This window comes from Psittacula echo (assembly GCF_963264785.1).
Source record: "Psittacula echo genome assembly, chromosome: 4".
In the NCBI taxonomy this organism is placed as follows: domain Eukaryota; kingdom Metazoa; phylum Chordata; class Aves; order Psittaciformes; family Psittacidae; genus Psittacula; species Psittacula echo.
Genome location: NC_137738.1, coordinates 28,043,266 through 28,058,415, shown reverse-complemented (window position 1 = coordinate 28,058,415; position 15,150 = coordinate 28,043,266). Strand labels below are relative to the sequence as shown.

At 36.1% G+C, this 15,150-nt stretch overlaps 1 protein-coding gene across 1 annotated transcript in view; it reads left to right on the top strand.

The window, feature by feature from the left end:
- Nucleotides 1-15,150, top strand: part of RYR2 (ryanodine receptor 2) — a gene marked incomplete at both ends in the record, with an annotated part of 387,777 nt that overhangs the window by 123,005 nt on the left and 249,622 nt on the right. The window contains one exon of the mRNA XM_080615870.1: nt 12,658-12,678. Coding sequence (XP_080471996.1) covers nt 12,658-12,678 — 21 coding nt within the window. The remainder of the gene's footprint in view (nt 1-12,657; nt 12,679-15,150) is intronic.

Here is a 15,150-nt window from a genome sequence, read left to right as displayed (position 1 = left end):
GAGAAATTCTCAACACTTCCAGCTTCCACTGAAGCTTTCCAGAGTTATAAAGTCCCAACAATTTCAATGTGCTGTGGGTCAGCATAGAGCTCCAAGAATGTTTTAATTTGAGATCTTATAATGTGAAGTATAAAGCTTGACCACTTGGATAAGAACAGCTAAGCTTTCTGAGCATTTCTGACTATATCAAGAGAGACTGTCAGGTAGTCTTGAAATTACCTGTGTGTTGTTTTTCTCTATAATGCACTTTCAGAGCTGCAAATAGATTGGTATTGAGTATTTGTGGATAACAAATGTGGAAACTAGTGCATTTATACAGTCTGGAAGATGAAAGATATAGGAATTAATTAAATTATTATTTATCCTAATAGGAATCATTTTACTAGCAAATAGGTATTTACAAGTAAACCATAGTAGTCTAATTAATGTTCTCTGCTGTGTAATTAATTTGATTTGTTATGGTGTAGTTGAGTGTTCCATATACACTCAGTTGGGGTGTATTTGAATGCCATACTCCAGCTGAAATTCTATAAACTGTAAGTGAAGAAGAGTGACTATAGGCCAAAGAGTTACACAGATAAAAGAGAAGCAGGGGTTAACCATACGTCTGTCACTCAAGCTGGCAGGAGAGAAGCATGTCTCTGATATTTCTGGGAATGCCTTGAGAAAGCAAACTTTAACATAGTGTAGTCAGTCCTAAAAATGCCAGGCACTGCAGCTGAAAATGGTACCTGGGAAATGAAATCCAGGAGCAGTCCTATGGATGATCCAATGTCTGGGCTGTCAGTGACAGTTTGTGTTAAGCCAACTGTTAAGTGAATATTTACTCTTAATACCAAGATCACATCCAGAGATAAAGAATGAATTTCTCTGCAGAATGATTAGAAAATGTGAGCTCCGGGATTCTGTGGGAAGCTAAAGAAGGCTTTGTAGAAGTCTCAGATAGAGCTTTTGCACTAGTTCTGGACTATTTTCTTCACTAGATGTGAAAAAAAAAAAGGGCACAGTGACTCATGGGACCTGCATAGCTCCAAGCCGGAAGAAATGTGTTTGATAGTAATCTGGTATTTCCTGGAAATAATTAGTGATATTTTCTATGCATAACCATGAAGGTTAGAGTTCTGGACATTCATCTGTCTGCCTAAAGAAATGTGATGGCACTTGTACTGGTGTACAGTACTCTGTACTTAAGTGTCTTCTGATATGGACACAATAAAGGTAAAACAAAGTCTGAGTGTGGTCATTATGTGGTTGTTGCCTGTTTACAAAGTAGTTTACTGTGCTCTCAACACCTATGAAATCCCATTATTAGCAGAAGATAGAGCTACAGCTATACCAACCCAAATAGCTGGTGTTCACTGAATAATGAATTTTCTATCAAAAATGTTGACTGGCTTCTGTGCAAATTAGGAATCTGCCTGTGAGTGTCTGGCTTACTAATATATTGATATTAAAAGAGAATAATCTTGAAAATAGTAGCTTGTAGATGGACAAGGTCATACTGTTGTCAATGTTATTTTTCTTTCTAGTAAGTCTCTGGAAGCCTAGAATAATGATAATACTAAAATGACTATGTACTTGCTGATAAATTAATATGATTAACTTTTGGTATCTGTATGTAGTATCTGTGAAAAATAGGTAACATTCTCCTTTGTGTTTATAGTTATCTATTGTGGGGTAGTTATGTAGGCAGCTTCTTATTTGCTTGAAGTAGCTGTTATATGAATTTTTCATTTAATGACTGATGTGGTTACTTCAAGCTTTATGAGAAGAGGTAATTTTGTGCATGCATCTGAAGCACTATTACCTTCCAAGAGCAGCATCAATTTTTTACTTTATAACAGTGTTTTCTTTCATTTAGGAGAAGAAAGTGTAGCAGTTTTTGTTGACATATTTTTACTATAAACTGGATTCAATATGACCTCAGTTTTCTAATGGAAAGAGTCCTGCAAAGGGAGGCCTTTTCAGTCCTCAATTACTTTTCATTACATTAGAAATTAGTAAGGCTGCTGTGTTTAAAAAGTGGTCTCCTTGTGCTTCTTTTGCTTTTTGTGGTATGTAATCTCTTGAATGCTATGTTTATATAGCAGGTGTTCTTATTATATAACAGGTAAGTCACCAGTGATGAAATGCTTGAGTAATATGATCAAAATCTCAGGCTGACTTGAATCAGAACAAAAAGAAACTTTTCTTGTGCTTAAGAAAGAATAAGTAAGTGCAATAACTGGATTTAATTTGAATTCTCAATTAGTGTTTATTAAATCTGCAGGAGTACCTCTGCAATAAAAACCTACATTTTCAGTGCAAGAATGCCAAATCTAGAATTTTCATACTTCAGGAGATTAGTGATCCATTAATCTGAGTATACCCACTTCTCTATCCTGAATCAGCTAAATGCTAGTATCAGACAACAGTGGGAAATGGGTGAAATTTCATAACAAGGAAAGTGCTGCTTCTAGGTCTAGGTGCCAAGTAGTTACTTTGTACTCTGAAGTTTCATCATTTCCCGGTAAAATACTATGCTTAGCTCTGGCAGTTTATTAAAACATTGAAATTCATAGCTTGATTGTATGCTTTTGGCTTAAAAAATAAAACCACAACCTCTTTTATTAGTAAATAATTGTGTAAATGAAGATGATTATTACATGTATGCCCGGAGTATGGGCTCTGGTCTCTTAGACAGGCAGAATTATAGCTGCTTTGTCCTAGATGGACCTATAGCCTAGGTATTATTTTGTAATTATTCTGACTTGGTTTTTGGGTGTAACCTTTTATTATTAGAAAAGCAGATGAAATATGAAAAGGGAAATCCTTAGTTTTTTCATAAAACATTTAAGACCAGAAAAAGCCTTTAGGTTATCTATATCTTAGCCTGGGCATTAATTTTTCTCTGTGAACTCTCTTCAGAACCCAGTGCCTTGTTTTTCACTAAAGTTACCAGACTGAATGATCCTGAGAAAGTGAATCCAGAGCTTTCTGGAATAATTTAGCAATGGTCAGGACAAGTTGTAACTGTGTTTTGCTTCTGATTTATTTTATTTTTTTTTACTCTGATTATTTGTGTGTTTCTGTGGTTTAATCAAATCTTCCTGTACTACATTCAAGAGCTCTCGCATTTTATACTTTCTCCTTGTGAAAATGCTGAAATGCCATAATAAATAATTTCCTGGAAATTTTACCTGATTTTCTTAGGAAATTGAATCTGGCCATCTCTTCGTTGGTACTCCTGTATTCAGTAACTTCTGAGATTTCTGCATGATATAAACAATATTAGAATCAGGGGTAAATAGTTATGTAGGTACCATACCACTACCTTTTGTGGTAATTAAAAAACCCTCACCCTAATCTTGAAATTCAGTCAAGATTTTCATAATGCAGTTCCGTTTCTAACTCATATTGCAGGTTTCAACATACATCTTGGGGTGCTTTTGATGCTAATGATGCTATATATGCATCACTGACTTCTGTATTGATCAAGTTTGAATGTGAATGGTTTTCCCCAAAGGGGTAACATTTGAATGGCAGCAGCATGGGTAGCATTTAAAAGAAAAGAAGAGATAGGACTAGGACTGTGATTAGTACTGAACAGGCTGGATTCTTGTCCTGCACAGAAATGGGAAAGATTTGAGTTTGAGGAGGAGCAGGCTTCATCTGTGTATTGCTTGCATGCTGTGTCAGAGTTGGTGATGAACCTGCATGGTTTTCTGACAGTTTCACTGAACAGGTCTGGATAGGTACTGTAAGCATGAGAACACATCTGCATATGTGTAACTGTATCTCCTCATGGCAATAAGAAATTAGAATCCATGGTAGCTACCTCAAGTGAATCTACAATATTATAGCAAAAATGGCAGGTTTCATGAGACCTATTTTACACCTAACAATTATATGTTTGTGGAAAAACAATTTCTTTAAATGCTTAGCCATTCCTTAGCAACTGTGGTAATGCTGATTCATGAGAAGGTATGGTTTCTGGTTTTGGAAGGTTATGCTGGAAAGACATCAAATGTTTTGTTTCAATAACAATAGGAAACCCAAAGCCTTCCAATCAGGTGAGCGTATCTGTCTATTTTAAGTAAGTAAGAATTCTTAAGTGAGAATTACTGTTGTGTGAGAGTTACACTATTCCAGGTCTAAAGTTAACAGGCAGATTTTATTTATTTTTTTTTTTTTTTTTTTAGTTTTTCTCATCATAGAGACTAGCATTTTTAGTTTACTTGTGAGGATGGCAGCAACTCTTGAGTTGGATGTAGGGGGAGAGAAGGGGTTTATGACCAGGGCTCATAACAGAGTTCTCTGTGAACAGAGAACAGCTGAAAACAGGGAGCAGCTCTGTTTGCAGAAATGAGATTCTGGCTCTGGGCTCCAGGTGCCTGATTTATAGCCTGGCTGGGACCTGAATGCAGCAGAAGCTGTGAACCCCGATCCACAGGTGCACTATCTTGCTTTTTTCAGTGGCAGGGTCATCCACCTTGGCTAAACTCAGCAGGGAAGGAAGGCTTGTGATGAGCTCAAAACTCAGTGGGAACTATAAACCAAGACCTTGCCTCAGTGTGCATCAGAATCACTCAACCTTTCTTAAACATGGATTTTATTTTTTAGTGTTGAGCTGCCACTCTGCAGGCAGGACCTTGTCCCAGCAAGTCCTGTATAGGATCTTTGTAGTTAATGCTTGTGTGTGCAGATAGTGCTGATGGTGCAGAATGTGCTTGTAATTATGGCAGTAGATGCAGCTTCCACTCCTGAAGCAGCCTTTAGTAGCTGATAGTCTGTTGATAAATATGCAGAACACTTTTCTTAGAAGAAGTTTCTAGTAAAAACAATGTTGGCATGAGTCACAGAAGATAATGGTACATACAGAGCAGAAAGAAAAGGACAAATTTGGAAACCCTGTGTTTTTCCACAGTTTTTTTTAGTTGTGATTATTTCATGTGGTAAATTCACCTAACGTAGTGTGTACGTAGGTCATCGAGCAGCTCACTATTTTAGGTAACTGGATATTTATGGATTTTTTTCTCTTTTTCTAAAATTCCATTTTCAGATGCTTAAAAGCAGTTCACTGTGTAGGTCTCTACAGTGTCAAGTTCTACAGAACTTGTGCATTTGTCCGAATTTTAATAGCATCAGTAACTGATAAATCCTTTGGGTGTTTCAAGGGATGTCAGGAGAGATTTCTAATCCTCTGTCACTATTGTTTAGGTATGTTACTTGGTGAAATATGAAAGTACTTCCTGGTGGGTTTGGAGATCTTCAGAGGAACGTATTAGGTAGCCAGCATTTTCCTCTGCCTAGAGGAAAGACCGCAATTGTCTTCCTGCAGTGATCCCACAGGATACAAAATGCCGAGTCCTTTCCCAGTTTGGCTTGAAACTGGAGTCAATAAATTTTGAAATGCATATTTGTCATACAGTTTGTCCTGGAACTGTCTAAAGTTTATAGCTGAGAGAATTTGCTTCTTGCTGTTTTTCTAGGAAAGGTTTTGGGTAGGTTTTTAAAATTCTGCCATTTAAGTTTCCCAGTGAAAATTTAAAGCAAATTGACGTAATGTTTAAATGCTTCATCCACAGTGTATTTGTTTCTCTGCAAAGTAAAAAATAAAACTTCATGATGGGGCTGAGAACATTTGTAAAAATGACAATTAAAACACAGACACTCTCCACGTTTGCACACTGTTTAGCCTTTGTGTAGCTTAGATGTCTGCATCTACACAACCTGCCTAGTCCATTCTCAAGTCATGAATACCATGGCATGGGTTGACATGAAAAAAAGAGTACATAGGATAGACTTCCTACTTGGATTTTTTCCTGTAATCTCAGTGATTTTTCCTACTTTTTCCAAGTAATCACTTTCATTAATGGTTTCAGTATTTTTCTGGCTTGATGTAAAACTGTAAAGAAAATTATACATTAACACAGACATCTCTGTAGGAAAATTAAAAGCTCAAGCAAGGGATTAATGGAATTAACTGATTTGTCAATCTTCACAGTAAAATTTCATGATTTCTGCTTGTCACGGTTCATCAGTGAAGTACAAAAATTCCCTCGCTATATGCTAAGACATTTAGGAAAGCATTTCTGGTTTACTTTTTTTTTTGTTGTTTGTTTGCTCTTTTTGTTTCTTTCTCCCCACTAGCACAGATTCTCTTGTTCCAAATATCTTTTAACACAGGCTAGTCTTTGAAACCTTTTGTGGAACAGACAGTGTTTAGGGGCTTTCCTTGTAACTTGAAATGCAAATCTCCTGAGGATTTGAAGTCTACAAATATAGCTGGTGGTTTGAGAACAATCCATCAGGAGGCATTTTATAAATTCTTTATCTCCTGCTTATCCTCCATGTGTTCAAAGCAGTCAGGAATTTTTGGTTCGTAGCTGACTCCTTTCTATAGTCTGACTGCATTTCATGAAGGGAACTTTAAGTGCTTTTGCTTCTTAATTCTGGGCAAATTTTTCTTTATTTTTCTCTTGGCATATTGGATCAGTTCAGACTGTGGGTGAGATGAGACTAATCAAGAAGTCAGATTTAGAGAGCCAAGTATGAAGAACCCTACCGTAGTTGGGATTTGGAAAGAGCTTCCTGAAAATGAGATCAGAAAGGTGATGATTAAAGGGAGGGTTACAAACACATAGCATGCAGTCAGTTATGAGAGGAAATGCTTAGGTAAAAGTCCCATTTGTTTTGCAGGTTAGTATAACCAATTTCTGTTGCCTGTATGCATAGTTCAGCAAGTGTTTTCATAATTATTGATATGCATTGATGTAATTATCTTTCTAACATGAACTTGACACTGATTTTTGCACTGATTTCAGAGTACAGCAATAAAAGACAGGTACTTATTTCTTTAGCATTGGAACTTTTTTCTTCGAAGACCTTTTTTTAATTTCTTTTGATAGCCTTCATTTCCTTCATTTTTGCTGTTATTTTTGATCTGCTGCGTATTTTTCCAAATCTGTGGGATCAATAGTTTTTATATGTTGTTGTCTCATTCCTCTTACTGACAGAAGATCTTAATTTTGAAGCAGATCCGATTGACCAGTATACAATTACTGACAGTAATATCTAACTTTTCTTTACTCCTGTAGTAATATTAGGTCTAGTATGTCCTTGTTTTCCTCTAAATGCCACAGTCTCCCCCTGCCGCTAGCTCCAATCAAGTTACATTAGAAAAGCACTGAAATACAGACAGAAATAATTTCTGGAGATCATGAGAAAATAGCCATAAACCAAATATCTCAATTATATTTAATTACCTTTTATTTAAAAGTCAGTCATATCATGGTAGAGCATTGTAATTAAGGATAGGAGTTTTTCAGATTTGTGCACTCATAAATCCATGTCAGACCTTATCAAGAGAAGGAAAGCGTTGATTGCACACATTGTGTGTGCATTCTAAGCTGCACTGTTTCTGTAATATGAAAAATTTTAATTTCATAACATCTACTCCAATATTTGACAACTTAATTTTTCAGGAAAATACTGTCTGCGGATACCCATCAGTTCCAGCTAAATTGCATCATGAGCTTATTAACTCCCATCTAATCATCCAGTCATGGCTGATTAATCACTTCTCCTGGTGCCTTGTTTTAATAAAATCTGTTTTCCATGCCACTGACCAGCAAACTGCTGTCTAATTTTATGTGCGGAGTAGTCTTTGCCAAAGGGAGCAAAATACCACCTTCTCTCATCCAAAGGGCCTTGTGTGAAGGAATCATCACACAGAAGTGTCTTTCATGTCTAATTCTGCTTCTCTCTTTGAGGGATGGGGAAGACGTGTTTCTTCACAGAGCTGAAAAGCTTTGCCCTGCTGCGGGGAAGTAATGGAGGCATTTTTGGGACAGGAACACAACTCTAGCTGGTGGATTTTTGAATGTTTGAATCATCTGACTCCAGCTGTGGAACTCTGAATTCATTAATTACTTGGTATCAGGAAGCAGCAAGATAGCACAGAGAGCTAGCAGCTTTATCATTTTCTCAGCATGGAATGAGAACAAAAAGTAATCTTACCCCTCATGCAAACAGAATTTGGTAACACTCCCTCTTTGTTTTAATGAGTGTTCTGTATATTAATGAATAAGACAAGCTATCAAGGTACTTCCTCAAAAAAAAAAAAAAAAAAAAAAAAAGGCAGTTAAAGGCACTCTTGACAATTTAAGCTCTCTGATTTACTCTACAGTAGCTTAGTTGTAAGGTGTCTATGACAGCTAAAAGCAGTTGTTGTGAGTATGACAGGCTAGCAGAACCCCCACTTGAGTAAGAGTCTCAGAAACAAATCATAGGTCTCTTAATATAATGAACTAGAGCTCTTTTAATTTCCTAGCACTGACCAGAAAGCTTTTTCTTTTGACAAGTTATAGATGCAGTAAGGAAAGAAGTACCTTTTTTAATGACGCTTTTGAGCAAAAAGTCCAAACAATAGCTTCTTATTTGTACGGTTTGAGTGTTTTCATTACTTTGAGTTGTTTACAGGTGTCAGGCATAACTCGTTGAAGTAACAAAATGCTGCAGTAGTAATTTTCTTCGTTAATTCTTTGCATAAATCTTCATCAGATAGTGAAATATCATGGAGAGAGAGAGAGCTATTATATACAGCAATGTTAGTTTGTACTTATTGCAAGGTCTGACCTTCCAAATTTCAAGTTTGCACAACCTAAATGCTTCTTATGGCAAAGAAAGTGAGTGAGGGAAAGAAAAGGAAGGGGAGAGAAAAGAAATTAAGACGTGGAGCTCAAAGCATTTCATGCAGTGTGGGCCTTTGCATCATGCAGGCGGACTTACCAGCTACCAGCTTTATGAAAAGATGAGGTAGTTTAGAGGATATTCTACTTAAAATTGTGACTGTTCTCAGCTGTTTTTGAGATGCCACACTCCTAAGAGGAAATATGATGGGGAGAAGGGGTGGAGAGTTGGGGGGGGGAGGCAGGGGAGGAGAAGGAACGACAAAACTTGCAAAACTTTTGCAGATAAAACAAATACTGTCATTTTCTCCTCAGTGCACCTTATTTAGCATCAGAAATGATTGTTAGCAGGCCATTTCAAGTAAGGCACAAAAAAGAATAAGACTTTTCTTTGATCAGCTACACTTTGATCAAATGTAAGTACTGGAAAAAATCAGAAGCAGTATTTTTGCATTCTGCTTATCCTCAGGAAGAGGCAAGGACAGGAATAAAATAATTATCTATTTCAAATCACAGAACTGTGATAAGCGAATATTTCTAGCCTAGCACATGGGCTCTTCTTTTGTGTGCACCATATTTGGAATGAGGATGCATGAGGACATATGACGTAAAACCAAACATTTTTATCACCCCAGACAAGTTTGCTATTTCGGATGTGTATGAAAGCCCTTTTTCCAGCCTTACCATGACCGTTGGATTTCTAATGTGCTAAAAGTTTTCTTTCTAGGATGTTGGTCAATAAAAACTGACTTTAGGGGAGGAGAATATTTTATTGCTTCTCAGTTAATTGTCCTTATCTAGGTTGCATACAGAGAAGGAGCTAAACCAAATAGACATGAAAGCACAGCTCTGGAAGCATCTTGGAAGAAAAGCCTGCTACAGAAAATAACTCTAGGATGGAAGAGAAGATATATCATCAGTTAACTTGTTCAATATGAAGTTCAGGATATCAGGGTGTCTATGAAGATAATCAAGTGTTGTAATGGAAACAAATGCAGTTAATTTTGGAATCCAGTTCTAGTTGGTCTCATCTTGTTTGTCTCTCTATTAGAGAGCTTCAGACAGAGTTTTAGCTGTGTGTTCTCAACTGAGAAATAGGAAAAAAAAATCTTATTTTTATAGTAAGGTTTTCCTGCTACAGTTCAGAAAAATGAGTATAAGAGCAGAGGAAAATAAAGCATCCGCTATCTGGAATGCAGTGCTTCACTGAGATTTCAGGTCACAGTCCCATCTGTGGATCATGGCAATATATCTGTTGCAGCTTTCATAAATAGTTGTAGAGAATGTGGCTAACCGTAGTCAGCTAAGATTCTCCTATACTGTGTGGAATAAAGTTCCTTAGTGTTTCTGGACACTGCTCAAGCAGAGGAAAGAAAATAGAAATCAGAAGCCAGCGTTAGGAATGGTAGGCTGTTTTGCACAGCTGAAAGTATCTTAATTTCCAACCTTGTGCACTTGCAATTAATGATGATTAATGTTGCTGTGTTAGTGAATGCTCTGTGAGCTTGCTGTATGTCTACATTTGAAAAGCAAGTTTGTGAATGACTCCTCATAATGGTGAAAAGTTCTCTCTCTGTTTCTCTTTATTTGGTTCATGACTCCTTATGACAAGAGAAAACAAGGGTAACCAAACTATGTTCCTTCTCTTTAACTGTCTTTTATGTCTGGTTAATGTAGCGCTGGATATCTGCAGCGCTCAGAAAAAAATATTAGAAAACCAGCCCTCCAGTTTGGATTAAATGCATTTAAAATGAAAGCTTGGCTGTAAAGACTGGAGCTTTTATGTGCCTCTGAAGAGAAGTCACCAAATGCAGGTCACTCTGAAGTTTCTGGATTAGAACTGCAGTAATTTATTAAATCATGGCTGTGTGTTCTTCATGGGGGACTTCTAAGGAAAGTATTAAGGCTCTGTGGTATAGTGTTCTCAAGAAGAGCATTTACTTTGTTATTTTAAATACTGTCTTTGATCTTTTGCTTGAATCTTAGGGTAGAATTTTGCATCCTTGTGGTTTTTTTCTCCTTACAGCACTGTGTTCCTTAGACATACACATGTATGGATGCCATACCATTTTAGTATCCATGAAGCACTACTCTCTGATTTGAAGGGTTGTATTTTCTACTCATTAAATTACCTGTAGTAATGGCTACTTGCTAGCAACAGGCAATGAAATAATTCTCTTAATTTGAAGTTAGTAGCTTTCTGTAAAATGATCAATTAATGTAGTATAAGTAGCCCACAACCACTGAGTAATTCTAGAGACATTTTATCCTTCATCCTCTTGGTAACTGGTGTTCTCATGGCAGGATAATAATTTCCTGTATTCAGAACTGTCATATAGCAATGAATCCATTACATTTTAGTATCTAATGTTTGCCAGAATCATGGTCTTCTCTTCTGGGATTGTCTTCCAAGTACCAGATATGTGTGGAAAGACTATTTCTAAGCAGCATACTACATTTGAGGTATATATGTTTCCAGATGGACTCTGCTTTTTCTACCGGAGGAAATATTGAAAAGGTAGATAGTTTTTGGATAAAGAGAAAAAATAGTATATACACCTACCTAAACGTAAATAAAAATGCAAGATTTTATTATGGTGTGCATTGTACCATGCTTTCAAAAGCAGATCTCTTTGGATGCATTATGAATGCATCTTTCCTGTGTGACCATCATGTAGATATCAAACTGTAAGGTTTGAGAAGTGCACATGCGTAGTTCCAAGTGGTTGTCCTGAGAGACTGCTGAATAAAGGTGCCTTTCGCATGTGCCAGTTTATGTTATAAATCTGAATGCAGTCCAAATCTCAGAAGAGAGGCAGGAACTGTCAAATCAACAAATGCTTATACATTTATCATGTTAATTATTTAACAGGTCAAATGGTGTTTTCTAATCTTTCTGTATTAGCAGGACTGAAAAATACTGAAAAAATAAAACTATTTAAATTGAAATGTATATTAGAAAAGTGAGAAAATTTACTTTGAAGAAAACTATTTTAATAGATGAGAACTAAATACATTTCCTTTCATTTCCAGTGATTTCGTAATTAAGCTACTACTGGTTTTGAAAATTGCTCATGATTTGCATTAAGCTATCATAAATTATTACTAAACTTTTATGTGGCATCTGCTAACAAAAGGTCAATGTGTACTTGCAGTAAAACCACAGAAGGCTTGATGTGCTGCAGTCTTTTCTGTGCTAAATCCAGAGGCAAATCTACTTCATGTATACTGCTGGTGGTGCCAACGAAGTTTTTAATAGATAGTGCCATACTAACCTTTCTAGTAGCTGAAATGTGTTCTAGTAGATATTCTCAGTCCTTTCTAAGGCTGTAAGATGGTCCACAGGCTTTTAAGAGTAATGTAAAATCTGTTTACTTCATGAACTTTGAAACAGTTTTTTAATACAAAACCTTAAGCTTTCAGAGTGGTTCTTGCATTCCCCATGGAAAAAATCAATGACATTTTGGAATGCTGTTCTCTCTTTGTATGCAAGAGACTCTCTTATGCTGTAGGTTGTAGGGTCAGGGTTTGACAGGTATGCCCTAATTTTACATTTCATACTTATGGCATTCATTAAAATGGCAAGCCTTGAATACTAGCCACTAAACCTTTTCCAGTGAATAATGTTCACTTAGGACAGAGCTTTACTCAAGGCAAAATGGAGATATGTGGGAAACTGTATTTTTGACTGGTTGGTACTGAATACAATGCGCAATAAATTTAACATGGGTCTTCATTTTGCTGCCTGTTATCTGATATTTAGATGGACATTTTGGACTTCTAGAATTTGAAGTGCTTCCCATAAAGACAGAAGCAAGATATTGGTATTTTAAAGAGGAAATACCAGGAGAATAGCTTCTACGCATACATTTTCTTTCATACTAGATACATTTCTGAAAATGTGAAATGTTAACTTCAGAATAGACTTTGACATGCTGTATTTAAGGAAAGATATTTACTGATTTCTTGCTTTTTCTTTCTACAGCTAGTTGATGTGGAAAAATGGGTATGTGATTCTGTCTTTTATTCACCTGATCCCAAATGTTTCATGTTGCCACTGAGTGTTAACCTGTCTGCTGTTTTGATACCCTCTGTGTTCATGACCCTTCAACTTGCATGGCTCAAAAAAAAAAAGAAAAAAGAGGCGAATACATGGTCATGTAGGATCTGGTCATTCCCGAATTGTCGTACTAAATTTCATGCTGCCACAGTGACTTTTCTCTTTTTTAATTTAATCATAGAATTGTATAATGTGAACGTGTAATTATTGCCTGTCAGTTTTGAGCCTTGCTGTCTAATGTTACAACTCCATTCTGTAACCCACCCGTCTTTTCCAGTATAGACACTGTAATCCTAAAATGCATGACAGTAAGATAATTAATACTGATATATAACTTGTGATGCTGTATCTAGCTACAAATAATATATATATGAAATATTTAATAATGGAGAACAGCTGCTACAGAATAAAAAATTAATTCATAGATCTTAGCAAACGAAGTCAAAGCACCTTTTTCTTCTGAATGTGTTGTTAAGGCTTTTCCTAATGTGTCTGTGTATACCATGCATATTTGTTTGGTCATCTGATAGAACTCCTCTATATGGGACATATTTAGTATGTTTTTCTCTGATGTAATTTCTAACATCTGCATATGTATGAGTTAGTTGTCATAAAGTGTGTGTAGAGCTGTTTGTTTACATTTAAAGTGTTAGAAGCATCTCTAAAAGCTTGGACCATAATAGGCCTCCTTAGTTTTTTAGTACTTAATTTGAGCTGCATGTGACTAGAAACGACTTAGGATGCCCTTTGGTATATGCCAATAACATACGTAGAGTGCTGGTCTCGCTTTATTTCAGCCAGACATTATAGAATTTTATTCTGTGATTATTACATATTTATGGTAGTGACTCAAGTTATAGCTCACTTGAGACTCCTGTAGGTAAGTACATTATTTAAATGGTGGCTTAGGCTTTTCAACACCCTTTTTACTGGTGTATTCCCAACTATCTATGTCATGTGACATATATATATATGCGCACTTATAATATTTATTAAACGGTAACTGTAGTTAAGTATTAATTTTAGCTAATTGTATCAGGATGACAGCATTTTCCGTATTCTGGGAATCAGGTATTTGTGACAAGCAGCAAGTTTTGTTATGGTTTAATTTGGAATGTTCTTTAAGTTCTACTGTTGGTCAGGTTATCCTCTTATTTTGTCTACATTTAATTACAAGTGAGAGGACTTAGTTCTAAATGTTTAGATTCTGTGTTTTTATTCCTATGATGAATTCTACTATAAAGAGAAAGGCAGCAATGAAAAGGAAGTTCAGTAGTATAAAAGCACCTGGCCTCATATGTCAGAATGCATGAAAAATGGTAAGCCAGAAGTTTATTAGTTATGCTCTGACATGGCTTGGTTTTGAGTGAAGTGTTAAAAGAGTGTGTTTATGGAAGATATAGTATTATTTGCATAAATACAAGTCAGATGTGCCTTCTCTTGTTGTTGCTATTTTAATTCAGAATTTAGTAACATAATCTTATGCTTTGGACAGACCTTCACAGAAATGTGTCCTTAAAGCATTTTAAAAGGAGATGGTTCCCATGACAGCAGAGCTGAATGTTTCATTGAGTTAAACTGGCTAAGGACTTTTCTTAATAGATCAGTTCTGTAATCTAGACAAGCTCCTATGTGATGGGGATGGAGTGGGTACTGGTTTTATTTCAAATATGAAATTACTCTATCTCAAATGAGCCCCAGTTTGCCCTGTAAAGCCATTTTCCAATGTTGAACACACAAGATGAATGCAAGTGTGTTCAGTTATGTCTGTATCTGTGGACACCTTGGAGCACAAGCCCAGAGCCTTAGAAAGGGTTCATGTAAAAATTAATGACTGAATTAGTAACTGAACCTTGCTGCAAGCAGTTTGTTGCCGTTCAAAGGATAAGCTAAAATCGTCCACTTCTGAGCTGTTCCAGCCTGTAAACTGTGCTAACTAATTTTTGAATTTACTCCAGTTCTGCTGTGCTTCTTCTGGTGATTTTGTTCAAAAATCTTGATTTTATTTTAAGGCATATGCTTGCAGTTGAAGCTAAGTAAGAAGTAAACAGGCTTAAGAGAGTCTTTGAATCTTTGGCTTTTTGCCTTTGTCTCTCAGCAGGTGTGACTGTGAGAGCCTGTAGGTCTCCTTCAGTGCAGAATTAAACAGATTAAAGACATCTTGTCAAATGTAAAAACTAATGAAAGTGAGGCTTATTTTTTACATCTCAGCCCCCATTTCGTATATGAAAATGTCTTTTATGCATTTAAGTAATCTACTAAGAGGGAGAAGACCTCAACATTTAATCAGAGGGGTTTACTGAATTTCAACTGAAAGTTTAGAAGACACTGGAAAGATTATTTTTTTTTTTTTTTTTTTTTTTTTACAGAGAAAATAACAGTAATGAAATAAGCTGAAATGGAATAATACATAGTGAA